A 27768-nucleotide genomic window follows, 5' to 3' on the forward strand; every position below is an offset into this window, starting at 1 on the left:
TTTACCTGACTGCTGTTCAATGCTTCTTGTCCTTTCAACTCAGAGATCTGTTTGTTTAGGGAGGCCATCTTAGCTTTGGCTTGCAGTTTAAGCTTAGTAAACTTGACTTCTGCCTGTTCTTTCTCCTCCTGTATGAGGACAAAAATAAAGCTTTAGACCTGTTGATATTCATGGTCTAGCTAGTGCCACTTGTTTTTTCCTTTCTCATTATGCAAGCCCACACCTTGAACTGTTTTTCAGTGCTGGCGAGCAGACTGTCCTTCTCTCGAATCAGCTCCTTCAGCTGAACCACCAGCTGCTCTGTCTGGGCCAACCTCTCCAGGACCTCTTCTGAGGGGCCCGGGCCCTCCACGGATGCTTCAGAATCAGGCTGGGGCTGAGGCACCAGCCCATCCTGCTCCAAAAGACAACATTCAAAGTATAGAGCTGGTTCTCTAGATGGGTAATTACATTAAAGTCAGTGTGAAACGGACCTATTTCAACAAATTGCATATTGTAGATCTCACTGTGAACAGTTCATCCATGTATGCGTCTCATTTTTCATTTTAACCTTGCGAAGAATCAAATGTCTGTCTCTACTTATGTTTCATCACAACTTTAATAACAACTTGTCCTAAAGTCACCATGATATCAAAACTGACATCTTTTTTTTATGGAATAATACAGTATTTATTATAAATGATTTATCCATGCACTTCATTATCATTTTTTTTAGATGTGCCGTCGTAATCTTTAATCAAAATAGCTTCCCCTCTCTCTTGCAGCGACTTCTCTTCTCTGATAACGTGTTTATCGGCATGAGGGTGGGACAACCAGTCACAGCAATAGCAAACCACAAAATAAAGTCCCGACTAACATTTTTTCTTGTTCAAGAAGGCGTACACCACAATAGGAAAGAAAAGACTATCACGACTTCCATTTCATGCCGACTTTAAATAAGCACTGCTCTTTTTCATCCACTTATGCTTGTCTTATCCTTAGTGGTCCATACCACTACAGGATTTTGTGTACTCACCTGTAAGTCTCCATCGGAGCGTTCCTCACCCGAGAGCTCCTGGAGGACCGAGGACACCCCTTGGGTCAGCCGGCTTAACATGGCTGATCTGCATGTAAAGATATGCAATGAAATGTTAGTTCACAGCTCAAGTATTTTCTATCAAGCTCTTTACTGAGTGAATTACTGAAACTGTTTTTAGCACGTTTAGCATACAAGTGTGACAAAGCCAGAATCAGATAAGGACAGATAGACTTTCAATTAATTATTGATTAATTTATTTAAAGGGACATTTTGCTCTTTAGAACCCATGTGAGCCAACACCTAGTAATGACAGTTTCACATCACATTACTAAATCAAATCCATATAATAGTGAACAAAGTAAATATATTACAGTTTGGTTAGTCTATATTTAGGTTAAGTTGTATTTCTCATAGATTTTGATTGGACACAGACTGAGCACATCCATAGACTGAAAAAAGCACATCACACGCATAACTCAAAATACATCATGAATAACTAGATCCACTTGATGAGCTCAAATCAGGATCCTTTAATGGTTACGTAATGTGTCATGCTGTACTGACAGTAACCAAAGGAGGCGTGAACGGAATAACAACATTGTGTCTATCTATCCTGGTAATAAATAACCACCTTTGGCAGGGCCATATAGCGGAGAGAAACGAAGACAACCGAAAAACGCCGAATCAAATATATGTTATCTGACTGCGGCTGCGTCGCTTTCATTTTGTCTACACAACAGCAAAGATTATTGAGCGACTCTTCTTCCTTGTGTTTCAAAACCGATTGATATCAGCACAAATGTTCGAGGCACATAAAGGTATGACTTCTATGTTTCATAATGGTTATAAAACGGCATTGTCAAAGCCCAATGAGCGGCAGTAATGAGCGCGAGCTTTAAGTGAGCTCGTGCTGATGACTCGTAAACAACTGTAACGATATTTACAAATGTACTTGTGTTTATGCATGTCAGCGGATGAAAACGTTTAGATGCAGCTTGTTAATGTTATTAAGCATGAAACTAACCTGTGTAATCGGCGCAGGGAAGAGCTGCGTGGTTTATTTGATCAATTTCGTCTCCAGGATTCACCAAAGCCACATCACCAAACATGCCGGAAACAGAAACCCAGCGCTGTGATTGGACCACGCACGGGAGTGTCTGAAAACAACAAGTCACTCTGTGAGCCGCATAACTGTACGCCAAGGGACCGTCAACAAATATAAAACATAGAATCACAATTAAAGTAGGCATGGTTTGCAAAAGATAATAGGAACAAATTACAAATATTAGTTTAGTTTTGGAGTTACACAATGGTTCAAAACAGAATAGGAGGACATGATTTAAAACTTAACATGATTATTAATTACGGAAAACAGTTAGGACGCAGTCTCCTTCTGTTGGCACACTACGCCACAGTGTTTGTATGCTTTGTATCTCGTTCTGTGAACTTTTTTGTGGAAGTGATCAAGTGGACGTCGATGATTGCCAGATGCACAGTAGGGGTATTTGAATCCATTCATAGGAGCCTGCATTGGTTGACCAGAAGACGCAGTAGTAGGACGTCCATAGAAATGCTCTCCAGCAGCGACACCGAGTCGGACTGATGAAGGACATTGTTATGAACTCAAAGGAGAGCAATGTCATGACATAAAAATACTTCATGAAGAAACAGATTTTACATGGATCGTATATGGAGTTATAGACTCCAAGGAGAACAATATCATTGCATCAGTACATGCAGAAGTTTGTTGTGTTTCTGTACTACTCTCTGACTTGTACGTTTCAAGTCTCAAGTTTCTGTTCATTTCAAAGGGCTCACTCAAAGCAGAGAGGTTGAGAGGTTGAAGGAGAGTCCACCACTGTGTTATAACCACACCGGATAGACTGAAGACTGAACTCAACACCTGTTTTTCAAGTCTAGACCAGTATTTTACTGGAAGGAAAAACAATGCAAACATTTAGATAAGTACATCCTACACTAAATTACATAATTGTACCTTTAGGGGTACAATGGCTTGTCACTGGGGCTGTACCCTCAATATTGTACCTAACCTTTAAAAGAAACGGTACATATATGTACCTTTTAATGCTTTTTGACCCTCAAAAAGGTACATATATGTACCTTGAGGTCTAATAATAAGCCCTACGTTAGTGTAGATTGTACCTTGGGGGACAGAAATTGACTCCTATTGTACCCCTATTTCAGACAGCATAACTTGTTTTGCCTCAGTTACTAAACAGTGTTGTTTTTGCCTGACAAGTTCTTTATAAATCATTCTATATGGAGTTTAGCAGTGAGGGAGAGAATTCATTTCTATTAGCACATATGTGTCCGATTGGACATTATATGGTTTGAGCAAGTGTATGTTACGTAAAAGAATAATCTTAAATAATCATAGTAAATCCTAAAACAAGTGGAAGTGTATCATCAGTAGCAGAGAAAACTCAGATACTGTAGCATGTGGGATAAGTTATTCAGCTCCAAAATATGATGTTTTAATGGGTTACATTCACATTTCAGGAGTTCTCAGAAGCGAGTATAATTGATATACTATTATAGTTTTTGTTAATATTTTAGATTATATAGCCTATGTATAATTTTCAATTTTAGTTAACCCCGAGCGGAGGTTGTCATAGTTTGATAAACTTCAAACTTCAGATGGATAGATTACTACAAATTATTTGGATGATTCCAAATTACAAGTAATCTAGGTTACTTATTTTAGATAATGTATTCTGATTACTTTTAGATTACTTTTGACCTAACTCGTTTATATGATTGATTTGAATAGATAATCTTGTACCATATTGATTCAAAAAGAGAAAGAAAATAGATTCCATTCTTCCATTCATATTCCAGTGCATTAAACATTACGTGTGCAATTCCATAAACCTGGAAGACCTTCTTAAAATATATAAGCAGTAGACTTTTATAGACAGGAAAATTTAAAATATAACAAAGAAGTAGAATCAATTAATTGAATAATTTACTGCCATTGTGAGAATAACATGTAATCATGTTATCAATAAACTGTAGTCTGATTACAAGTATTTTAAAATGTAATATAATCTAATTACAAGTACTTCATTTTTTATTTTATTTTTATTACGTAACCCATATCACATGTAATCAGTTACTACTACGTTACGTATTATTATGTTACGTATACTACTAACCTCACAAAATACCAATATTGACTGTGAAAGTTTCCCTGTAATGAATCTTTTTTTTTTTTTTTTTTTTTTTTTATAAAAGATTGAACAGATCTAGCAAGCTTTACATAGTTTGAGCTTGAGAAGAGAGAAAAACTGGGATCTCTGGGATCTCTAAATGTATTTATAGGCTTAATATCTTGAGATTTCATTCCTGTTATAGACTATTAAATGGTATCAACTACTAATATTATTGTTGAATATATACTGACCAATATAATATGGATATGGTGTGTTTAATGTCACAATCAAATGCTAACAAACTGAACAATGTATTTAATGTGAAGAATGTGGAGGCTCCATTGATTTTTGGCATTATACTATTTCTATATATTTTATTTTGGCACTATAATGTTCTCAAATGTATTCTTTGGAATGTTTAGCAAGACTATGAATGCCAGTATGTAATGTAAAGGCTTTGTCATGTATGATTAAATGAAAAAATCGACTGAAGCTCGTTACCATGGAGGTATGATGCCTCAAAATTGTTAAATCGCTATTAATGTGCATTTATATGAATATATCATCATTTGACGATATCATTGGAAATAAATTTGGAAACAACTTGCATAAGACACTTTCACGTCAGTTGTCTTTTCAGTCCAGAAATGCTGATGCAGTTGCATCTGTTCACAGGCCGTCACATGGGAACGTTTGTCAGCATGTCCCCAATCTCACATGCAATTACCAATGGTCATCCCAGCCATGGTCATCCTTAAGCCTCACATACACAGTGAGCTGGATTAGTCAAAGTTAATATCAATAAGACGGAGTTGGTGGGGTGTGTCTGATCCCTGGCTGGTACAAAAGCCTCCTGAGGGTGCCCACCTCTTTCTTAGGTCCCAGTGTCGTGTGTCTGTGAGAAGCGAAACGCTCGCCTGCACAGCAGACCAGTTGGGCATCCTGCAGAGTAGCTTCAGTCCAGCTCTCCACAATAATCCATTCTCAGTTTAGCGATGGGGAATTCAACGGGCAGCACCGTGGACGACCTGCAGGCCGTTGAAATGCATCTGTGGTATAAGAAGTTCATGACTGAGTGTCCATCTGGTCAGCTCACGCTGCATGAGTTCAAACAGTTCTTCGGGCTCAGAGGTCTGGATCCAGAGGCCAATGCCTACATCGAGCAGATGTTCCGCACGTTTGACATGAACAAGGTGAGTGAAAGACAAGAAAACAAGATATAAAGTAACAGAGTGGATAGTAAAATTGGCGACGGATGCCTTTGAAAACTTTCTGCCAATAGTTCTTTCAAAGACAGCTTCAGCACAGCTGCAGTATTTGAAGTATCTGTTTTTATTAAAAGGTTGGCTATAATATATGCAGGTCTTGAGGCTCGGTTTCCACACAAATATTAAGCAGCACAACTGTTTTCAACATTGATAATAATGCAAAATGTTTCTTGAGCACCAAATCAGCATATTATGATTTCTGACGGATCATGTGATATTGAAGACTGGAGTAATGATGCTGAAAATTCAGCTTTGCCATCAGGAATATACTACATTTTAAAACATATTAACATAAAAAAAAAACTTTTTATATATGTAGAATAATATATTTCACAATATTACTGTTAATTATATTTTTATTACCACATAAATGTATCCTTGGTGAGTATAAGAGACTTTTCAAAAACATAAAAAACCTTTTGAACGGTAGTGTGTGTGTGTTATATATATATATATATATATATATATATATATATATATATATATATATATATATATATATATATATATATATATATATAATAATCAATCACTGTCCAGAAAGTCAGCACACGTGAGCTATTTGTTGAGTCAGATCAGAGCAAAGCTCGGATCATAAACTGTGTTGTCTGGATCTATATTTATAGCGCTATATTTGGCACCTCATGTCAGCTTTTATGTACAGTGACTCATATTAATACAATGAATAATGAGCTTATCTATGAGATTAACATATGGATTTGAGATTGTATTATAGAATCCGATCCCATTCACGTGCCGTTAACAACTAGTTTTCTCCAAGTCAAAACATGTTTTCATTGTTGGGTCCCAATGGGATTTTTGGCATTAAAACTGTTTTAAGCCTCATGATAGTATTGCTTTATTTTGATATGAGCATGTTATACAAGATTCCCAAGATACAGCTTAATTATAGGAATTTAATGAGTATGCCATTAAATATGAGTTTGTCAATACGCATCAAGCTAAATCTCTGCCCTTCACTGTACGATTGAGCCTCCCTTGTCGCTCGAAGAGAAATCAATAATAGATCAAGCAAAAGACAAATTAAAATTAAATCACCCACTTGGTGATGACAAAATACCCCCAAAAAACTTTAATTTTATCTTTATTCTCTATCATAAACTATTAAAGTGTATGCTATTATGTTCGATAATGATCATTTTAATGAATTTCAAATTTTTTAAATATGAAATTATTTTTATCCAATTATCCATGATTACACATTTCATACTTGATTGTAAAATTCATTTATCAATTTCTGATAATTAAGTGACACAAATTGCAGATAATTGAGTGCCTGCATTATAGTATCCTGATAATTATTTTATAATAGAAATCAAAGACTACAGAAATGTTATCTAGGAAATTAGAAACACTTGGTAACACTTAAAAATAAGGTCTCATTTGTTATCACTAGTTAATCTATTAACTGACATGAACTTGTTAATGTTAGTTAATTAAAACCAAGTTGTTCATTGATTGTTCATGTTAGTTCACAGTGCATTAACTAATGTTAACAAAATACAACATTAGATTTTAATAATGTATTAGTAAATGTTAAAATTAACATAAAGATTAATAAATGTTGTAGAAGTAGAGTTCATTCTTAGCTCATGTTATCTAAAGAAGTTAACTAATGAAACTTATTGAAAAAATTGTTAAACTTCCAGGCTTTTATAGACTACTAATGTCAGTTAAAGCATGTCTATTCAACAAGCAGAATAAAATATCTCGACATGAACAAACCTCAAGTCCTACATTGCCCTTGACCTTCTCCTTAACACTGCCCTAGACAGTTGTGCCACAAAGAGAGGTGACATTTTGAGGAAAGTGTGTTGACCTGAGGATTATGTCTGCGACAAGTGGCTGTGTCCGTCTCTCAGACGCAGACCTTGGAATTGGCAGTAATCCTCCAGAGGGCACCCTCATCATCCTAATCGTGATCCTCATCACCTCCATCATCTAAATATGTGCAGAGAAGAGAACAAAGGGCATCCAGTTGCTTTAGGATTCATTAAAGATTCATGTGGGAACACATACCCAATATAAACATTTTATATTTGACTTTATAAAACGTGGATAGATCCAGATGTGGATGCTGATTGGTGGATTGATCTCAAAAGTCTTTACTCTTCACAGCCCACGGTTTCACAGACAAGGCTTAAGATAGTCTCAGACTAAAATGCATATCTGAGATATCTTAAAAAATGTCAATGCCATTGTTTTGTCTCAAGATGCACAACAGTAATGTTTTCTTTTCTAAGACACGTTTATAAAAGCTAATTAAATATCCTAATTGACCTACGGCCTAATCCTGGCTTAATCTAAGCCGTCTGTGAAACCAGGCCTGAATGTACTTGATCAATTTCTTGCATAGCTATTTAACATAATCCTTGAATAAAGCCATGAAGCAAACCAACCAGATCAGACATTATACACAGTATATTTAAAGAGTATTACGTCATTCACAACATAGCATGCACTCAAAAATATTTAGGCCTATATTTAAGATGTATTTGGATTGCATTTCAAATTTCCATCCTTTGGATTACAGTTTTAACATAAATGAATAAACTTAATGTAATGCATATTTGTCAGTCATACAACTGTTAAGATTCCTGCACTCAATCATGGCATAGTTTAACTATTTGCATTTTTTTTTTTTTATAATAATAATTTCAAAATGCATTTATTCAAATAGCTTAGAATCTGCATCGGTTCTTTGTGAAAAAGAGCAAATGGTAAAATATGGCTAGTTTCAAATTAGCAAATTAAGTTTATTAGTAGGCTATGCTGAAATAGTGTAATCCAAATGGATGGAATTATCAATTGAGTGAGGTGTGGTCTCAACAGTGCTTAAAATGTTCTTAAAGAGTTCATCTCTTTTGCAGGATGGTTATATAGACTTCATTGAGTATGTGGCTGCTCTCAGTCTTGTTATGAGAGGAAAGATGGAGCACAAACTGCGCTGGTATTTCAGACTTTATGATGTTGACGGCAACGGCTGCATTGACAGACACGAGCTCCTGAATATCATAAAGGTAGGAACGATAATATTAGTAAAACTGCACTAGACGGCTATGAAAATAAAAATAAAAGATAGTACTATTCATAAAAATGTTTTTTTTTTTTTTTTTTTTTTTTTTTTTTACGGTAGGCCATCCGCGCCATCAACGGAAGTGAGTCACAGGAAGTGAGCGCTGAGGACTTCACGAACCGAGTGTTTGATAGGATCGACGTCAACGGAGATGGTGAGTGCAATGAACTCTCACATTGAAATGATACGCTTCCGATATTAAGAGTGAAATTCAGTTGTTAAAAGGGCATGATTGTGAACTTTTCTCCATTCATCAGGGGAGCTTTCACTGGACGAGTTTGTAGCAGGGGCACGCAGTGATGAAGACTTCATGGAGGTGATGATGAAGAGCTTAGACCTCTCGCACATAGTGGCCATGATCCATAACCGGAGACACAGCGTATAAGAGACTGTCCATATATCCATGTCAAGTACAGTCTCTTGATCAGAAAACAAGAGCAACCTGCACTCATCAAACTTCACCTCCACTGTCTAATTCTAAAAACACAATCATTTCAAACAAAGACTGAGTTAAAGGGCCAAGAGATTAAATTGGTGTGGGACGTCCCACATCTAATATACTGACTGTTTCCCAAAAACAGCCTTCTTGCTAGAAAGTGGATTCATGGGAAAAGAATCAGTATGAAGTGGATGTGCATTTAGAGGGCTTTATTTTCTTATTACTTTATTATTAGCAAAAAAAAGAGAAGACTTTATATATAGACATATAAATATTTGACTAATAAGTGGTAGTTGACAAATACATTTTATTCAAAAGTTTGTGGACGGTAAGTGGGCCTGACGTCTTTAATATAGGTCTCTTATGCTCACTAAGGACACATTTATTTATTTATTGTGGAAACTGATGAATAGTTTTCCAATTGTTTTGAGAAAGTTCAAACAGCATTTATTAGAAACTGAAATCTTTTGCAACTATGTAAATGTCTTTGTCTTCAAATTTGATCAACTTAGTGTCCTTGCTCAATAAAATTAGACATTCCTGTAAAAAAAAAAAAAAATCTTACTGACCCCGATCTTTTGAACAAAAGTGTATGTCCACTTTAAAGTTGCATTTTTTTTACGAATGTTCAAGGGAAGGTGTATATTTTTGGTATTGTAAAGGGTCACCGTTTTTAATAATTTGATCTTTTTTGCCATTTTTAAAGTATTTTAGAGCATTTTAAATGTGATTTAGTGTCTCAGTTAATAAAAGGTCAAGAATAAATGACCTCATATTATTTGAATATTAAAACAAATTCAAGAAATCGTTTGTTAAAATAGATCTAGATGAAGTATTACGCTGCGTGTCAAACTCTGTCATGTCAGGAATGTTTACTTTTTTAAAAAATACGTGCATACTATATATAAAGCTTGCATATTTTAGTTTTTGCAGCGTATAAGAATGGACATGTTCTGCATTGGTATAGACATTATGAAGGTGCCTTCTGTTGTAGGACTGCCGGACCTACCATAAGCTTGTTAATGTAGTGCTTGTGCTTCAATTTGTACATTAAAGACATAATAACTGAAACATGAGGTGTTCATTCAAGTTCATGCATGAATTAGTTAACTCCTGACACCAAAATGACCCTTTGCCCTTTGTGTCTCAAGCCCCCGTCTTCTATCCAGACTACGTCAGCTTGTGAAAACACGAGTCACATTTGGAGCCTTTTTAACCGTGGACCCTCAGTTTCTATGACAACCGCAATCTATTACCATAGAGACCTCGTGAGTCAGACGCAGCATCAGCTACCTCTCTAAAGCTGAATTAGCAGACCACAATACTAAAAACCTACATTTCAATCAATCACTTGCACTCCACTGCACTCACAGTTCCTTTCTCCCAGATCCTCATTTGGTCGTCATTCTGGGTTGTTTGCCTACGTCAGAGAGGGTGATTGGTATTCATGCCAGCTTTGCCATCTTGTTGCAAAAGGATAAGGAGGTCAGTCCTCTGAGCTGAGCTACCCTTCTACAAAGGATCCACATAACACAAGACATATTTGTAATATAGATGCATCGATCATTTAAACGTGGCTGAAGGATTGTGTGCGACTGTGGTAGTACCATGAATCCTGGGAGAGATGTTATGCCAGGCTCCATGATGCAAAAACATCAGCAGATGGGAATAAAGCCTGATACATATAAATGAATTATTATTTGGTACAATCAATTAGAAGTAGAGCTTGTACCTGCCATTAGAGCACATAACACACATTATGTACCAAACCACCTTATCTTACAGTAAAAAATAAATAAAAATTATCAAATGTGACAATACAGACAGATTTGCTTTTAAAATAAATGTTGTTTTTTTAACTGCAGAAATTACACAAGAATTAAATTTTAATACATTTTAAATTACAATATTATTGGTTATACTGTTTTTGATTAAAAAAAATGCAGCCTTGGTGAGCAAAACTAAAAAAAAAAAAAAGTTTTTAAAAACTTACTGACCCAAGCTTTTGAACAATAGTGCATGAAAAGTAAATTGGACCCATTATAATAACAAAATATACAGTTTTTATTAGAACCATTTTAACTTGTGTCACATAATAACGCACCAAACCCATCAAATCTCCCTTGGAGGGATGAGTATTTTCTGGTTAGACTAATGAATGCAGGAAGTTCCCGCAACATCATTTATTCATCCTGCAGTCCATTCAAGTAATCCCAAGTGATTTTGCCTGATCAGATGCCAGCTTCATATCCACTGCAGCAGGCTCACAGGAAGTCATACAGATACCTCACCACATCGAAGCTTACAGTTCTAGGATGAAGAAAATGAAGAAAAACAAACTATTAGATGTGCAGCTAAAGGTTAGTAAACCAAATCAAAGACCCCATTTACACCTGGAATTAACATCCATTTTAGGAAATAAGATGGTCAGAAGAACCAAATACAAGTGCAGTTTTGTGAAGGGTCAACATGGAGTAACACATTGACATAGACATCCTCCACCTGAAATCTGATCACAAAGGCGGATGTTACAATCCAAGGTCAAAAGGTCTATTCATCACACACTCACACACCTGGAGATTGCAAGAATGAAGTCCAGAGAAACGGCACATTTGTATTTGGGTGAGTCCAGCTGGTCATCATGCCCCACCTGAGAGAGAAGCTGCAGAGTAACTAGAGACGAAATCTGTAAAACAGAAAGCAAATGACTGTATTTCTATATAGTATCATGACTTTATATATTATCTTTGAATGATAATGTTTATTTAACAAAATGTCATAATGTTTGACTGAAGTTCAGGTTATTCAGCTTTCTGAGCCGCCAAAAACCTTGAAGATCAATTTGTGTCCCATAGGAAAATTATTATTATGAGAATAATTAGAATCAAGTTAACCTTGAAAACTAAACTACTCAAGCACTTACAAAGAGCTATATCTAACCTATGAAAGATTTTACAACACAAAAGAAAGAAATACAGAAAACTGAGGCCTGGAAATCACAATTTTATATTGGATAAACCTGATATTTGTCATGATTGTAGGGGCCCTACATACAGCCATGCTGTTCATCTATAAGAGCAAACTAATAACATAGTTTTGAGAAAATAAATGCTTTATGAAAATAAAGAAAGATAAAACACTGCCTCCCAGTGTCCAACATGATTCCAAGACTTACATTTGCTGCCACATTGCACATAACTGTCTTATTTTCTTGCCTGAGCTAACTGACATGAATGGCATAGCTTGTTATTATCTGAAACACAATTATTTGCCAAACCTTATGATTTGCTCAAATGAAATTACCTGTGAGAAGACACTGGCTGTAGGTGCAACTCTGCTATCAACCACACTGTAGAATATGGCCAACAGTCTGTCAAGAGGAAAAGGCTTCGGTCCCAACAGATGGTTACTTGTCTGTAGCAAAAAGACAAAATCAGAGAGAAAAAAGACAGATGACATTAATAAACCTGCAGAAAGAATAGTCATGGACAATAAACAACAGGAGAAACACCTCACCTTCTCATGTTTCTTCAAGAAATTGGTCTTTCTTATTTTCCCGTGACTCTAAAGGAAGGGGAAAAAAAGGTTTTCTTAGGTGATCAGATGATTCATGAATGTGCAATCATGATTCAGTAAGATCTCTTTTGGACTGAAAAGTCATGTTTAGATGATAAAGAGGGTATCAGAAAGCTGTAATAAACCTTGAGGAAGAAGCGTCGATCTGTGCGGGCAGGGTTGAAGGATGCCAGGTACGCAGCAATCAGAAGATACTTGGAGTAATACGGCAGCTCTATGTGAGCGTGTGCTGATAAACCTACAGGAGGAGAAAGAGACTTCTCATTGGCTGATATCAGCAAAGGGAATTGATTTCCATTGGACAAAAGGATACAGATTAATAAATCAAGAGCAGTCTCAAATTCCATTTGCTATTAACAAAAATTGTTTACAAATTAAGAAATGAGTACTACATTTACAAAATGAACGTAATGTTTTTGGACACTTAAATTCATGTTATTTAGAATTGAATGAAAACGTATTAAAGGCATAATATGCAATTTTAGCCACTGGAGGTCGCTTATTCAAAACAAAGGCGTAGCTTGATGACGCCGTGATTTCGCGGAATCATGGGAGTTGTTGTCTTTACCTTAAATCATGTTCATGGATGAGCTAATGTATTAATGATTTATTAACTCTACTGTAGTATGAAGCAGGGTGGGGCTGAAAGCCGCTGGAGCGCAACGAGGCCACTGGAGCGTTTGCTAACGAGAGACAAGCACGACACACGACTCGAGAGCAGTGGCGCTTTTATTATGCCACAGACGACCGCTTCTTCCGGTAATGCGTATGTGGGGTAGCGCAGCGTTGGAAGTTAGAATGCTACTCTGTGCGACTATGTTGAGCTAAATAACAATGATTAGTTTTCTGTCAATGAACGTATCCAAACAGTTGCTCACCTGTCTAATAAAACACACAATATATTAAAGCGTCTTTGGTGTTTCCATTGTTTCTGCTAAATAAAACCAGAAATCAAGGGTAACGCAGGTATAATGTCATTGATAGGCGACGCATGGACACAGTCCGTGTCCTAGTTAAAATTGCTTATTTCTCTGGATTTAAACATTTGGGATAATGTAAGTACACAAGTCAACAAAATATATACTATTGTTCAAGTGGTTTATTGGATATTTTAATCCAAAAATCTTACGTATTGTGCATTTAGGTAAAATTTTTATTAAATGCAATTAGCTGAACTTTAGAGTAGGACTCTAAAGAGTCTTTATATACATCTATGTATGTAATTTCTAGGGCTGTTTTTGACTAAGGATTTTCATAGTCGAATCTGATTCGTTAGATTTTTCCGTAGTCGACTGATAGTCGAACCTTTTTTTTTTTTCTTTTTTTTTTAGATAGCAGCTAGATTTTTTCCATTTCAAACAAAAGAGCTAAAAAACACATATATATCACACATATATCATAACATTTCATAAACATGAGGAGCAATATGAGAGAGAAATTTGGTGATGGTTGTTTAGGTAGCCTACATTAAACCACGTAAAGCTTTTCACGCCCATGAGAACCGCGTGGAGTCAACTCACAGCCGCTCCGCTGCCCTGCTGAAAATGTGAAGCAGAAACGCTTAATATCAGATAAGGTCCATAATAATTGGACTCTGGGTTCGATTTTTTGACCATTTTCAGTGGTTATGAGGAGCAATATGAGAGGGAAATTTGGTAATCGTTGTTTAGGTACATTAAACAACGTAAAGCTTTTTAACGCACATGAGAACCGTGTGGAGTCAGCTTTTTAACGCACATGAGAACCGTGTGGAGTCAACTCACAGCCGCTCCGCAGCCCTGCTGAAAATGTGAAGCAGAAACGCTTAATATCAGATAACGTCCATAATAATTGGACTCCGGGTTCGATTTTTTTTATCATTTTAAGTGGTTATGTGGAGCAACATGAGAGGGGAATTTAGTAATCATTGTTTAGGTACATTAAACCACGTAAAGCTTTTTAACGCACATGAGAACCGTGTGAAGTCAACTCACAGCCGCTCCGCAGCCCTGCTGAAAATGTGAAGCAGATTTTTGAATACATTTTTATTTATTTACATTAGTAAGCTACAGGACATCGTCTTTCAAAACATGACCTGAAAAAAATAAAATAAAAATGGTACCCAGCCCTTCTGAAAATGCGAATGCGTCTCTGTCCCCAGCACATTTCAAACCAAGCTGACGCCCATGTATTCGACTATGAGGTTCATAGTCGAATCAGACCTCTCCGAATCGAATCGTCGAATCCTCGACTATTAGAAGTCAGCCCTAGTAATTTCATAATTACTTCTATTGTCTATGAAATATGGTTACTGCCAAATGTACTGACTAAAATAAACTTTAATGTAATTTCTATTGAAACGTAACTTTGAATGTAATAAAGAACACCAAACCCACCACGACCAAAATCATTGTGAAATGACTCATCAGGGCAGCCCATCATCAGCTAATGTGCTGTCAGAGGGTAGATATAAGTAGAAATCTTGGCACTCTATCCAATTTTTTTGCAGCTCTGTGCAATGCCAGCAGATGGTCTGAGAGGGCATGACTGTCTGAACATGTAGAGTGTGTGTGTGTGTGTGTGTCTATCTGTGTACCTCTGAGCGTCGTGGCCTCCTTCTCGTCCATCTGCTGCTGCTCCCACTGCATGCTGAATGCAGTAAAGCCAAACACACAAACAGTCAGTGACTGATGACACACACCTCAAGCACAACCTCAACTGTGAGCACTCTTTAGAAATCACACAGCACTAACAGACCTGGACACCTCTCGGAGGTAAACCGTCTGCATGGCTCTGTGCAGATGGGGCTCAATGTTTTTCCATAACTTGTGAATATCGCTCTCTTTGGCTGAAGGAAACAAAAAAGATGATTTCAAACTCTGTATACTGACACTAAAAGAAGTTTAACATTTAAAGGGGCAGGTTAACCAAAATTTAAATTGAATAGTCAATTATTTCAGTTAATAACAACTTTTTGGTGTGTCCATCACACATAGTGTCATATGGCTTCAGAAGGGGCTACTTTATTGGTGCCTTTTTCTTATTTTTGAAGTTTAACAGGCCCAGTCCCCATGCACTTTCATTGTATAGAAATGAGCAGCTTTTTATACAACTTTTTGTTAAATAGTAAAGTAAAAATATGTGTTTAAATGGAAAAATGTAATATTTCAGCTGAATTTAAATATTTTACCTTCTCCTTTCTCCAGGGGTTCACAAAACTTTGAAAAATTCAGGACAGCCTGTTTAAATACAAATTATAGTAAGTATAAAGCAATTTAGCACTACTATTGGTCATCACTACATTGGTTACCTATAAAGTTCCGTATTAATTACAAGGTATTGCTACTGACTTATAAAGCCCTAAACGGCTTAGCTCCAGTCTATTTAATGGATCTTCTATCGCCCTATAATCCATCGCGCTCTTTAAGATCACTAAATTCGAGGCTTTTGGTCATACCTAGGATATCCAGGTCCACCAAAGGAGGGAGAGCATTTTCACATTTAGCTCCAAAACTCTGGAATAGCCTTCCTGATACTGTTCGTTGCTCAGACTCGCTCTCCCAGTTTAAAACTAGATTAAAGACGCATCTCTTCAGCCAGGCATTCATATAATACTTTTAATCTTACAGTTAAATCCGACCTCTAGTTCATAAACGCCAGAGGAGAACTGGCCCCCGACTGAGCCTGGGTTCTCCCAAGGTTTTTTTTTTCTCCATTAGGTCACCTGATGGAGTTTTTCGGTTCCTTGCCACTGTTGCCTTTGGCTTGCTCAGTTGGGGACATTTGGGGATATTTGGGGATATTTAATTTAATTAATCAATCAACAATACTATTGATCAGCATTACCAAACGTGGACGTTTTCCACTAGAAACAAACATTGATGTATTATTTTAATTTAATACTGTGAAGCTGCTTTGATACAATCTGTATTGTGAAAAGCGCTATATAAATAAACTTGACTTGACTTAGTTTCTTCTGTCTTTGTGAAGTGGGTGAAAGATGCAAAAACACTTTTTACTGGTTTATGAGCACCTGCTACATCATAAAAACTGCTACAAAAGAACTGCTCCATTTATAGACTCATTTATAGACAATTTAAAGGACGTGTGATCTCACCAGGTGCCTGAGCTCCCTTAGATCCCTGCACACTGAGAAGAAGACCCCCAGCAGGATGTTTATGTAGGAAGCGTAGAGTTCAGGTGTGTAGGATGGGTGATGATCCCGAGACAGAATCTGCACAAGCTCCGCTGAGGGACCAGAAAAACAGGTTTTTAGAAACGTTTCATCCATCCAATATGAAGTATGTCATCGACCCTGTTTGCTAGGGATGCATCGAATGTTCGGCAACCGAAATTATTCGGCCAAAAATAGCAAAAAAAGCACTTAAATTTGACCTAACAATGACCTTTTTGACGCGATGTGTGTGAGAGGTGCACACGCTTTAAATGCAGTAAACATGTCACAGTGTGGAAGCATTTTAAAGTGTCCGAGAATGACGTAAAAATGGCCATTTGCAGACACTGTTGTGCTGAATTGTCTAAGCACACTCAAACGCAAGCAAGCGCACCCTCAGTTAATGTAACTAGATGTACCGCATCGCGGTACAAAATATGACCGCCGCTCAGGCCTGCACTGGCTTTCCACAAAAATAAATGACGTGGAGTAATTTGGCTGTATTGCGTGTTTATGTATATACCTAAAAAAAGTAATAGTATGTGCATGTCTGTCTGTGTGTGTGTGTGTGTGTGTGTGTGTGTGTGTGTGTGTGTGTGTGTGTGTATGTGTGTGTCTGTGTGTGTGTGTGTGTATGTGTGTGTGTGTGTGTCTGTGCGTGTATGTATGTGTGCGTACATGTGTGCGCGTGTGTGTTTGTGTGTCTGTGCATGTGGATTTGTATGTGTGTGTGTATGGGTGTGTGTCTGTGCGTGTGGATGTCAGTGTGTGTGCATGCTTGCGTTTGTTTGTATTCCTGCATGTGTGTGTGTGACAGTATCATCCTAAACCAGCAACCCTTCGCTCAACAGCACCATCTACAGGCCGATGAGTGTACAGTCACTAAATGTGCACATAAATGAATTTATTTTATACCCCCCCATGGATGAAATTCTACAAAACTTAGCAGAGGATACCCCCAGAGGATGTCAAGTTAATCATACACATGAAATATGGTGCAGTTCTGAACATCTCCACTGAAGATAGGGGCGATCAAAGCAGAATAATATTGCATTTTCATTTTTTATGGGAGGGGCGCAAATCACAAATGAGTGATTATGGGCTAGGTTGATGTGGGCCCTTAAGAGCAACATACCATAACAATTACAAATGTTTACAATTACAAATTACAAAGCAATAACAAATGCATTTTTTTGGGTTTGGGGGGGCCCAGCGCGGGGGGGGGGGGGGTTGGGTGAGTGGCCCCCGGGGACCAAACGAAATTTTTCCGTAGAAGTCTAGTGGGGCTACATGCTCACCAAATTTCATGTTCCCCGGTGTTTCGGTGTCCCTGGTATCGTTGACGAAAAATTTACGGGGGCCCCAGCGCAGGGGGGGGGGAAGTGGCCCCCGGGGACCAAACGAAATTTTTCCATAAAAGTCTAGTAGACCAACATACCATAAAAATTTCTTCATCCTCGGTGCCACGGTTCAGGTAGTTATTTAGGAAAAACTGCATTTTTTGGGGTTTGGGGGGGCCCAGCGCGGGGGGGGAGTGGCCCCCGGGGACCAAATGAAATTTTTCCTTAGAAGTCTAGTGGGGCTACATGCCCACCAAATTTCATGTTCCCCGGTGCTTCGGTGTCCCTGGTATCGTTGACGAAAAATTCAGTAAGGTGACGAAAAAAAAAAAAAAAAAAAACTTTGACAATCCCTATATGACCGCTTTCGCTAGCTACGCTAGCGGCGGTCATAATAATATATTGGCGAAACAGATATGGCAAACGCTCCAGTGCATATTTGTGTTTGCGCTCTGGAGAATGTCAAATACGTGCAAAAAAAACGTGTTTTTGCAGCGGTGAGCAGTGTAGCCAATCACAAACGTAATTGTTGATCTCTTGAACGCAATGGTGTTTAAAATCCACTCACATCTTAAAACGCTAGTTTTTATTCAGTGCTGAGTTATGCAGGTGCGCAAAACCTCTCATTAACAAAGTGTAGACACGATGCAAGCAAGAGATTTATTGTGCATTGTTGGCAGCTTCATTGAACTTTGTGAGATTGCGGTGAACTGACAAAGCGACAGCGTTTAGTGATTGTAAAAGGAGCGGTCTTTGCTTTCGAGGCTACTACAGCATATATAATTCACTGAGTAAAACTTTTGTTTTTCATGCTGCCAATTGCATGCTGCAAAGTTTCAGAAGTGACAATGATCTACATAAATGCTGGATTTACTCTTCACGGGACAGAAATATGACGTTAAAATAGTAATGTTTAAAGAAATTCTAAATAATCTTAAATGTCTCACTGTACACTGCTATGGTGGAGCCGTTGCTTAGCCTACATCTGCACTTTACTAGAGCGTCCCTCAGTGATTCAGAAGCACCCTCAGTGATTTGATTCTGGAACTGGGCCTGTAGGCATAATAGGCCAGGGGGGCTCAAATATGGCCAAATATTATTATTTTTTTACTAATTTGTTTAAAGTATATTGTGCTTTGTTGGTATAATGACTGCTGGAAGGTTAAAATAAATTTTCAGTGTTAAATAATTTTTTTTTTATTGTATTTGTAATTGATTTTTCTTTGAAAAGCAAGACAAAATAGTAAAAAGCATTTTATTTAATTTATGCAATGGTGAAAAAAATTGGCAAAATAAACGGGGGGAAATTTGCAAAATCGTGTTCGGTATTGTGTTTCATCATATTCAGAATTTTCATTTCGCTTCATCCCTACTGTTTGCACATCATCTCAGGTGAAAGTCTCAGATTTTGTGAATGTGTGATTGAAGCCTAAAAAAGCCCATAACACGCACTTGCAATTTTAATCTCATCACAAATGTGACGTTTCAAGCGAAATAATCGTTGTTATATAAACCCTGGGGCCATTGACAAATCTGATCTTCATTCATATTTACATGAACAAGCTGGAGAGTTTGTTATTACATAATCATCTGTCATTTGTTTCCTGTTCCCTCTTACCTTTACTGTAGTCTGGAAAATGAAAGAGCAAAGGTTCAAAGCAGCCAGTGTTGGGCCGAAACTTTTCCCACACAATTTCGCTGAGCAAGATAACAGTCACATTATCATTTACCTGCCACAAAGAGAAAAAAGGATGAATAGACAGACTGCACAAAGAAATCAGATGAAGAAATATGACAAAACACATGACACCTGTAGTATATAAATGCAAAACATTCAAAACACAACCTCTTATAACACATAACCCTCTATATAAAAAGCAGAGCTTGTAACTCTATTCTTACTAAAGTAATAAATATTATTAAAATTGAGTGTATACCAGTTCCTGTAGGCGCAGAAGAGCAGGAAGCAGGCTGAAATCCATATCTCTCATGCGCTCGGCTCTGTCCAGAATCTACAGGGATATTATATAACCTTGAAGCAACATGTCATGGCTACACATCAATGCACATCTTAAATAATAACTTCACCAACCTAAAAACAATGTGTTTATAGAGCACTTCATTAAAATGTTAACTCTAAACATACAAATTTGCAAACATAAACAAAAGCAATATACATTATGATGACAAATGAAATGAAAACTCACTATATAGCGTGTCTGTGTAGCAGGTGTGCTGGAGCTCATCTGTTTGTACAGTCGCACAAAATCTGACAAAGACGGGCAACGAGGGAGCAATGCAGCAGAATCTGGCCCGAAGAAGGCAGACAACACCTGGTGAAACAGCAGTCCACCGGACACACACTCTACACAGTCCACTGAAGCATGGGGGAGCTGCACGAAAAAACACAATGTCGTTCACTTATTTCTCATAATACGTGAACACTTTTACTCAACTTGCAATACACTTAATATAGGAATAATTCTTAACCTGAATTCAAGCTGGAACCCTCAGTTAACAAACCCAGATTTTCAATCACTTTCAAAGGCTGCAATACACTACACGACTTTTCAAATCTGAATAGACCTTTCCAAATTATCCATTTTTACCATCTTACCTCCAGATCTTTCATGATGGTGAGCACCACATGACTCTTTCCTGTTGCTCTGTGGCCATAGATGAAGATTGAAGGATAACTGTATTGATCTGGCTGTTGAGAGACAGAGTAACAACAGCTCACATTAACTCTTTATGGAACAATGAAGTAAAATGATCCAAAAAACAGTAATATTGTGAAATATTTTTACAATTTAAAATAACTGTCTACAATATGAATATATTTTTAAATTTAATTTATTCCTGTGATGCAAAGCTGAATTTTCAGCATCATTGCTCCAGTCTTCCGTGTCACATGATCCTTCAGAAATCAGTATAATATGCTGATTTGCTGCTTAATAACATGTCGTATTTTTATCAATTTTAAAAACAGTACTATTTTTTTCAGGATTCTTTAAAGAATAAAAAGTTCAAAAGAACATAATTTATCTGAAATAAAAATCTTTTGTAAGATTATAAATGTCTTTACTGTCACTTATGATCAATTTAATGAATCCTTGCTGAATAAAAGTATTTTCTTTAATGTCTTTCCTCCAAAATGTTAAATTCTTACTGACCCCAAACTTTTGAATGGCAGTGCAAAATGTTACAAAAGCTTTTAATTTCAGATAAATGCTGTTTTCAACACTGATAATAATCAAAAATGTTTCTTGGGCAGCAAATATATATATAAAAAAAACAATTTTTAACACAATAATAATATAATATATAATATTAGAATATAATATAGGCATTTCACTTTTTTATTGATAACAAATAAAATAAAGAAGCAGTCACAAAACAGAAGAAATAAACAAGAGAGAAAAAAGGTATATATTAGGGCTGTCAAACGATTAATCGCATCCAAAATAAAAGTTTGTTTTTACATAATACATGTGTGTGTACGGTGTATAATTATTTTCTATATATAAATACACACACATGCATGTATATATTTAAGAAATATTTGCATGTATATACTGTGTATATATATTTATATTATATATAATTTATATTATATATAAATATTTTATATATAAATAACACATTTTGTTAAATATATATATGCATGTGTGTGTATTTATATATAGAAAATAATTATACTCCATACACAGACATAAATTATGTAAACACAAACTTTTATTTTGGATGCGATTAATCGCGATTAATCGTTTGACAGCCCTAGTATATATGTAAATATATATTAAGCGTTTAGATCAGAATAGATCACAATAGATCAGACTTGCATATTTCAATTGTTTTTAAAGCCTTTTTGTTACATGGGTTGGAAACCGTACCAAAGCAATGCATAGAAAAGAGCTTTCTGACTTGCAATTTGAACATTTACATTTATGTATATAAAATTTAAACAAAAATAAGATTCAGCATGTTTTGTTTTTCTGTAAATGCTCTTTAATCAAAACATTTTCCCAAAGTAAAGACACATCTTTGTCAATGTTCTCAATAACAAATAGGGAAAAATCTTTCCACAATAATTCGAAATATTGGCAAAGCCAAAAAGAAATGCACTATAGTCTCTTACAATAGTGTATACTTTTAGTATACACTATAAAAGTAGTAATACTTTTACAAAAATAGCAGTATATATCAATATACTGATACAATATATCAGTGTCTTGTACAGGTATTTGACTCACCTGTCCCATGAGTGACAGCAGTGACGTCACCTGTGTCTCCCTGCACGGCAGTCTGTCAGCCAGAGAGCGCAGTGTGTCCTCAGGGTAACCAGCACACTGCAGCGTCACAGACATCCTCTGGTTATAATAAAACATCTGTATATTAGTAATGTTAAACATATGCGGTAGTGTTTAGTATTCTAGACAACTGTGTTTTCGTGCAAAAACAGTAACATTAACGTAAAGGCGCAGAACGCAAGGGTCTTTAACCGTTAAACTTGACCCTAACGGCGAAAAACACTGAAAAGGACAGAGACTCGACGCACAGCCGTTCAGCTGATGCATACATTTAAACCAACAATTAACTAAAACTACAAGAGCACATTCTGTGTGATAATATTTACACGTGTTCAAAGTAGCAAAGCGTAAAAATACGACACTTTCCAAAAGAAACTAGTAAAAACAAGCTAAATAAATACCTATTAGTGGCGCAGATGTTTTAATGAGAAATTACTGATTTTATTTGTCAGTTTTCGAGACACAGAAGTCCTTTGCTGCAGGATAAACTTCACATCAGTTTCCCCGCGCGGTTCACTAGTCGACGTCAAGAGAGTGCGTCACTTCCGGCACGGGTGTGGGATTTGTAGTTCTTAGCGTTTTAAATCCTAACGCTCTTGAATAAATTTTTTTAAACGTTTAAAATCGAGAATCTATATACTCATCAGCGTCAAAGTAAACAAAAATAGGGCAGACATAATTTTGGAGAATGTATCGCCAGCTTCTCTTCTCTCTATCTGCTATGCGGACGGGAGAGTGACAGACAGACGCAGACTCTATTGGAATATTCGGGTGTGCCAGAGGAAATCTGCGCTGTTCGCTCGAGCCATCTCCATCATCCCAGCGAGCACGTCTCATTGAGATCTACACGCTCGGCATGAATCTCATCCCAGCGTTTATTCACTCACGCGACATCACTGTGGTCAGCTGTAATGTGTTTTATTGCTTTGAGATGTGCGCTCAGGATTAAATCGGATGGAGCAGTGGTACGCCGTTAAGCCAGTAACCGAGAGGAAAGCGATATTTGCGTATTGCAACTGCCTGTGCTTGTAAACCTGAGAAGAATGGACACGCAAAATATGATGCAGTGTATATTTGTCGTCATCTGAACATCCGTTATTAAACGCAACAGCACAGCAAGATTTATCACGGAAATCCGCTTCATATCTTGTAATAGCCTCATGGAAACAGCGATTTGGACTGTGTAAGGTAGATAATTGTTTGTATATTTTAGTATATAAATGTCTTCTATCTCTTGATTGTTTGATTGTTCACAAACCATCTAAGTATTATTCATTTATTCGGGTCATCATTAAGTATTCATACTGACATTTGCGTTGGGAATAATATCTCTGATGCACTGGAATGCGTCTTCTTCATATGAGCTGTGTCTTAATATGAGTTTAGTCATTATTTTTTGCCGTCTCAAGTGTGATTATTCACCTTAATGAGATATTTTGGCTGAATGATGCAGATGCATAGAGACTGAATGAGAGGAGAGCTGGAAAAGAACATAATTGGAGTCACGGACAGACTGCCACATCCACGCTGAACGAATCACTGTGGCATCTGGCACCAAAACTGCTTAGTCTGTCGCGACATCTGTGAGCTGTTCTGTCTGTACTTGAGTTTAGGTGGCACCCCAAGCAACGTCTAAAGAGGACTGAGTCCGGATTGAATCCAAAAATGACCTGAATCTGGATTCATTCCAGAATCCAGATGCAATCCAGACAGGATCTGAATCCAGTCTCAATCCAGATAGAATCTGTGAATCCATAAAGGAACCAAATGTGGACTCAATACAGATTGGAGCTGAATCCATGCAGACTAAATCTGTAAAGGATCTGAGTGCAGTTCGAAACCACAGTGGATCTAAATCCAAATTGAATCCAGATAGAACCTAAATCTGGACCGAATCCAGATAGTAACTGAACCCAGTCTCAATTCAGAAAGGATCTAAAACCTAAATCCAGACTGAATGTAGACAAGACCTTAATCCAGACTCAATCCAATCTAGGCCTAAATCCAAACTGAATCCAGATAAAACCTAAATTTAGATTCAATCCATATTGGACCAGAATTCAGCCTCAGAACTGAATCCAGAATAAATACAGGGTGAACCTACTCCAGTTTGAATCCATAAAGTACTGAATAGTTAAAAAAAAGTGAGATATTTTATGTGTGTGATGATTAATTGCGTGTCTTTATGGTTGCCAGATTTAGTCACAAACCCAACTAATTTCATAAAGTTCTAGCCTACAATTCTGTGGGTTGGAGATGTAGTCCCATCCAATGATCAAAAATATAGGCTAGGTAAAAATAGATAAAATCAATTCCCATGAGATTTTTTTTTATTATTATTTTGCTTTCTATTTATACACTTAATTACATAAAGAGCAGAAGCGCATGGGATATACACCTGGCAACCAATCATCTAATCCGTCAGCCGGCACTCGAATTTTCCAATTCATCCTGAGCCTTTGAGGATGGGGCACTACCAACAAGAACCAGCCAGGTGAGATGTAAAATTTTATCCAATATCTTAAAGATGTGTATTTCTAAATAGTTTCCCCTATGTGAAGATATGGTGTTTGCATATAAATGTGTATTTGCAGTGTTGTGGAGACAACCACCATACAATAAAAAAAAAAACAATCACTCCTTTTTTTTTTAATTCTCAAAAAGTCTAAACACTCTCAATAATCAAGCGTTTGGATTTTCTGAGCAATATGATGTCATAATGCTCATGCTCCGCCCATGACCACTGACGGACTGTGCCGTATTAGCATATTTCTGCCCTTAGCCATTCGACACGCCCCACGGCAGTTGCTCATTATCATTTAAAGAGACATGCACCGAAATGCACTGTGAACAAAGCTATTTTGAGGTGGTAAAAGGGTGTTGTTTTACTCAACCATTGAGGAATTTTAACCAAAGTATATTACAAACTTTACATGAACACCCTAAAGAATCATACCAACTTGTGGAAAATTGGCATCCGATGACCACTTTAAATAATCGGTGGTGAATTCGATATAAAGGTAGCTTTGTAACACAAACATTTTAGCCAGTTAGCCAAATACTAGTTATCACAAGGTTTGCTATTAATGTTAGTTATTAATTTCAAGTTTAGAACAAAGTAATCGAAATGTTCTTGTTTCTGAACATTTGGGTGTACACCGTGTGCATGTGGCCTGTCGCGAACGAGGCCTCATACGCGCCTACGACTATATGGCTATGTTCATAATCGACCTATTACACTTATGTTATGCACGACTTGAAGGGACAACCAAAGTGTTTTCAGTCATAATACATTTGTAACGTGAGTACAACCGATGTACACTTAAAGTGAATACACAGGCAGTGAAAGTTGCGGCGAATGAATTCCCGCGTCTCGGCAGAAGGTGATGTTCACAGGGTTTGATTTTGCGCACTCGTTTTCATTCACTCCTTCAAGCCAACGGTTAATTTAGTTTTATACCACGGGCTGTTTAAATACTTGATTCTGATTGGCTGGAAGGTGTGCAGTAAAACCGTTTAATGCACAGGTAGTTCCAGTCAGTTTCATTACAGTTCGAAATTAATCCGCTACTATAAACATTGGTAACCATAGTAACACAGTTACACTTGCAAACAGAGTTAGAGACACATATGAAAACGTTTATTTAGGTAGGCTAAATGGATGATTTTTGCATATCGTTTAATTTGTATGGTGAATATGGCCATTATAATCCCTGTTTCTGTCACTTTGGGTGCTTCTCATTTCTTATTTGTGACAAATCAGGTTCTCCCTCGAAATCGGGTCTCTGTTAGGACCCCCAAGCAATCTCAAATTAATTTTAATAGGTAGGCCTACTCTCTTTAGTGTCTGATTACAATACCTACAAAATCATGTTATGATAAATCCAATTTGAATCACTTTAAAATGACCATTAATATCTGTATTAGCTAGCATATGCACTAGCATAGCATACAGATACCGATTGGCCTGAAAGCTTGTACACGCATTTGCACCTACTGTACATGTATTCACAGTCATCTTTAATGTAATTATGTGTTAAATTAAGTGTTAAATGCCCAAATATTTCAGTTATAAAAGAACAATGTAATGATGTTAATAGGCTATTATTATTATTAATTAACTTTTTATCAAGTAAAACAAATTACACTCAGTTTGTTTCATTATGCACTATATAGTAAGCTATGCATATTTTAAATTAATATCGTTTGTATGAACTATTAATCATAGCTGATAGACACCCAATTTCGAGGGAGGACCCAGTTTGTCATTACATCGGGTCACGGGCTGGAGGACGGAGGAGTGAGGAAATAAGGAAGCATCAATGTGTGTATTGAGAAGCACCCATAGGCTACTCAAGCCAAACCAATTTGGAAATGCATGAATAGCTTTTCTTTGCACAGCACAAATCGGAATTTTAAAGACCAGATTTTTTATTAGCCCTATTATTAATTAGCCCAATTAAAAAGTTGAACCCTTTGTCGTTTTTAGATCACATAAAATAATTAAAAAAATACCCCTTTCATGACACAAATCCCAGTTTGTGAAACTTACATAAATTTTTTTTTAAGAAATATACTAGTGTAAATGTATGTAATACTCTAATTCTATTGAACTCAAAGATCATAGAGACATGAAATCAACTGTAAAACACTCATTATTCTTAAAATGCTCATGCTAGCCACCTTTTTTTACAAGTAATAAATTAAATAAACAAATTGAATAATTATTATGAGCATTAAAAACCAAACTTAAAAACCAAAAAAGTTAACATATGATTTTTGTAAATGATTCATTTACAAAAATTATATGTTAACTTTTTTGGTTTTTAAGTTGCATTTAAGTTGCTAGCTTGTCATTTCTGGTCTTTGAAATTTGTTTTCTGTCTAATTATTTATTTAGATTTTATATATTGGAATTATTTTGTAACCTTTTTATATGTTTTAACTGATCCATGTTTCTCTTTGTCTTAGAGGTAAAAATCCTTGGTGAAGTCACCAGATATGGATGGGTAAGTGCTGTATCTAAAGTTAAAATTGCTTGGAAATAAGATTAGAAATGCCTTTCTCTTGCAAAGTGTGTCAGTACTTTGTAGAGTCTATTTCAGAGTTTGTCAGACATGCTAAGGAACAAAGGAATCTTGGAAACTATAGATTCTCTTGTGGATTTTTGCAGTGTCCGTGTAACTGTTGGCCTTCGTACACATATATATCATAACCATTTCAGCGGAGCCATAACTGTGGCAGAATTCGCTCTCAGAAAAAAAGGTACAAAAGCTGTCACTGGGACAGTACCCTTCAAAAGGGTTCTAATATGTACCATTTAGGTACTAATATGTACACTTTTGGAACTAATATGTACACTTTTGGTACCAATATGTACCTTTGAGGGACTTA

General features: G+C 36.6%; 4 protein-coding genes across 7 annotated transcripts in view; 2 read left to right on the forward strand and 2 right to left on the reverse strand.

Annotated features, from left to right (window-relative positions):
• The window catches only part of golgb1 (golgin B1), a 24300-nt gene extending 16938 nt beyond the window's left edge, over window positions 1-7362 (reverse strand). Inside the window, exons 1-5 of one of the 2 annotated variants that reach the window (XM_081363046.1) lie at window positions 7300-7362; window positions 2043-2175; window positions 1016-1098; window positions 224-394; window positions 6-128 (exon numbers count right to left, since the gene is read on the reverse strand). In XM_081363046.1, the coding sequence (XP_081219172.1) occupies window positions 6-128; window positions 224-394; window positions 1016-1098; window positions 2043-2127 (462 nt within the window). In that variant the 5' untranslated portion in view covers window positions 2128-2175; window positions 7300-7362. Of the gene's footprint in view, window positions 1-5; window positions 129-223; window positions 395-1015; window positions 1104-2042; window positions 2644-7299 lie in introns of those variants that run through there. The other variant, XM_081363047.1, reaches the window with a different exon arrangement.
• Window positions 4273-10063, forward strand: guca1aa (guanylate cyclase activator 1Aa). Its single transcript, XM_081363052.1, has 4 exons — window positions 4273-5384; window positions 8351-8500; window positions 8617-8710; window positions 8814-10063. Exons 1-4 carry the CDS (start codon window positions 5187-5189, stop codon window positions 8939-8941), a joined length of 570 nt encoding a protein of 189 aa, XP_081219178.1. The 5' UTR covers window positions 4273-5186; the 3' UTR covers window positions 8942-10063.
• On the reverse strand, window positions 10057-23168 carry orc5 (origin recognition complex, subunit 5). Its single transcript, XM_081363048.1, has 15 exons — window positions 22776-23168; window positions 22318-22434; window positions 20682-20774; window positions 20272-20457; window positions 20002-20076; window positions 19683-19794; window positions 16668-16798; window positions 15741-15789; window positions 15308-15398; window positions 15147-15199; window positions 12697-12809; window positions 12512-12559; window positions 12299-12409; window positions 11569-11681; window positions 10057-11305 (listed from the first exon to the last, which is right to left on the reverse strand). Exons 2-15 carry the CDS (start codon window positions 22429-22431, stop codon window positions 11260-11262), a joined length of 1335 nt encoding a protein of 444 aa, XP_081219174.1. The 5' UTR covers window positions 22432-22434; window positions 22776-23168; the 3' UTR covers window positions 10057-11259.
• Window positions 22933-27768, forward strand: part of lhfpl3 (LHFPL tetraspan subfamily member 3) — a 56521-nt gene continuing 51685 nt past the window's right edge. The window contains exon 1 of one of the 3 annotated variants that reach the window (XM_081363050.1): window positions 22933-23562. Coding sequence is in view for 1 of the 3 variants with exons in the window: in XM_081363049.1 (XP_081219175.1) it covers window positions 23535-23557 (23 nt within the window). In the remaining 2 variants the exon portion in view is untranslated. The remainder of the gene's footprint in view (window positions 23563-27768) is intronic. The other 2 variants (XM_081363051.1, XM_081363049.1) reach the window with 2 other exon arrangements.

This window comes from Scardinius erythrophthalmus, assembly GCF_964197995.2.
Source record: "Scardinius erythrophthalmus genome assembly, chromosome: 4".
Lineage (NCBI taxonomy): Eukaryota > Metazoa > Chordata > Actinopteri > Cypriniformes > Leuciscidae > Scardinius > Scardinius erythrophthalmus.

Bases quoted from the DNA above. Each gene is read 5' to 3' on its own strand.
- guca1aa (XM_081363052.1), top strand. From the start codon at position 5,187: ATGGGGAATTCAACGGGCAGCACCGTGGACGACCTGCAGGCCGTTGAA. The intron at 8,501-8,616 runs GTAGGAACGATA...TTTTTACGGTAG, and splicing joins AGCTCCTGAATATCATAAAG to GCCATCCGCGCCATCAACGG. The intron at 8,711-8,813 runs GTGAGTGCAATG...TCCATTCATCAG, and splicing joins GATCGACGTCAACGGAGATG to GGGAGCTTTCACTGGACGAG.
- orc5 (XM_081363048.1), bottom strand. From the start codon at position 22,431: ATGTCTGTGACGCTGCAGTGTGCTGGTTACCCTGAGGACACACTGCGC. The intron at 16,799-19,682 runs GTAAGAGGGAAC...CTGGTCCCTCAG, and splicing joins TTTTCCAGACTACAGTAAAG to CGGAGCTTGTGCAGATTCTG. The intron at 11,682-12,298 runs GTAATTTCATTT...TCTGTTTTACAG, and splicing joins CAGCCAGTGTCTTCTCACAG to ATTTCGTCTCTAGTTACTCT.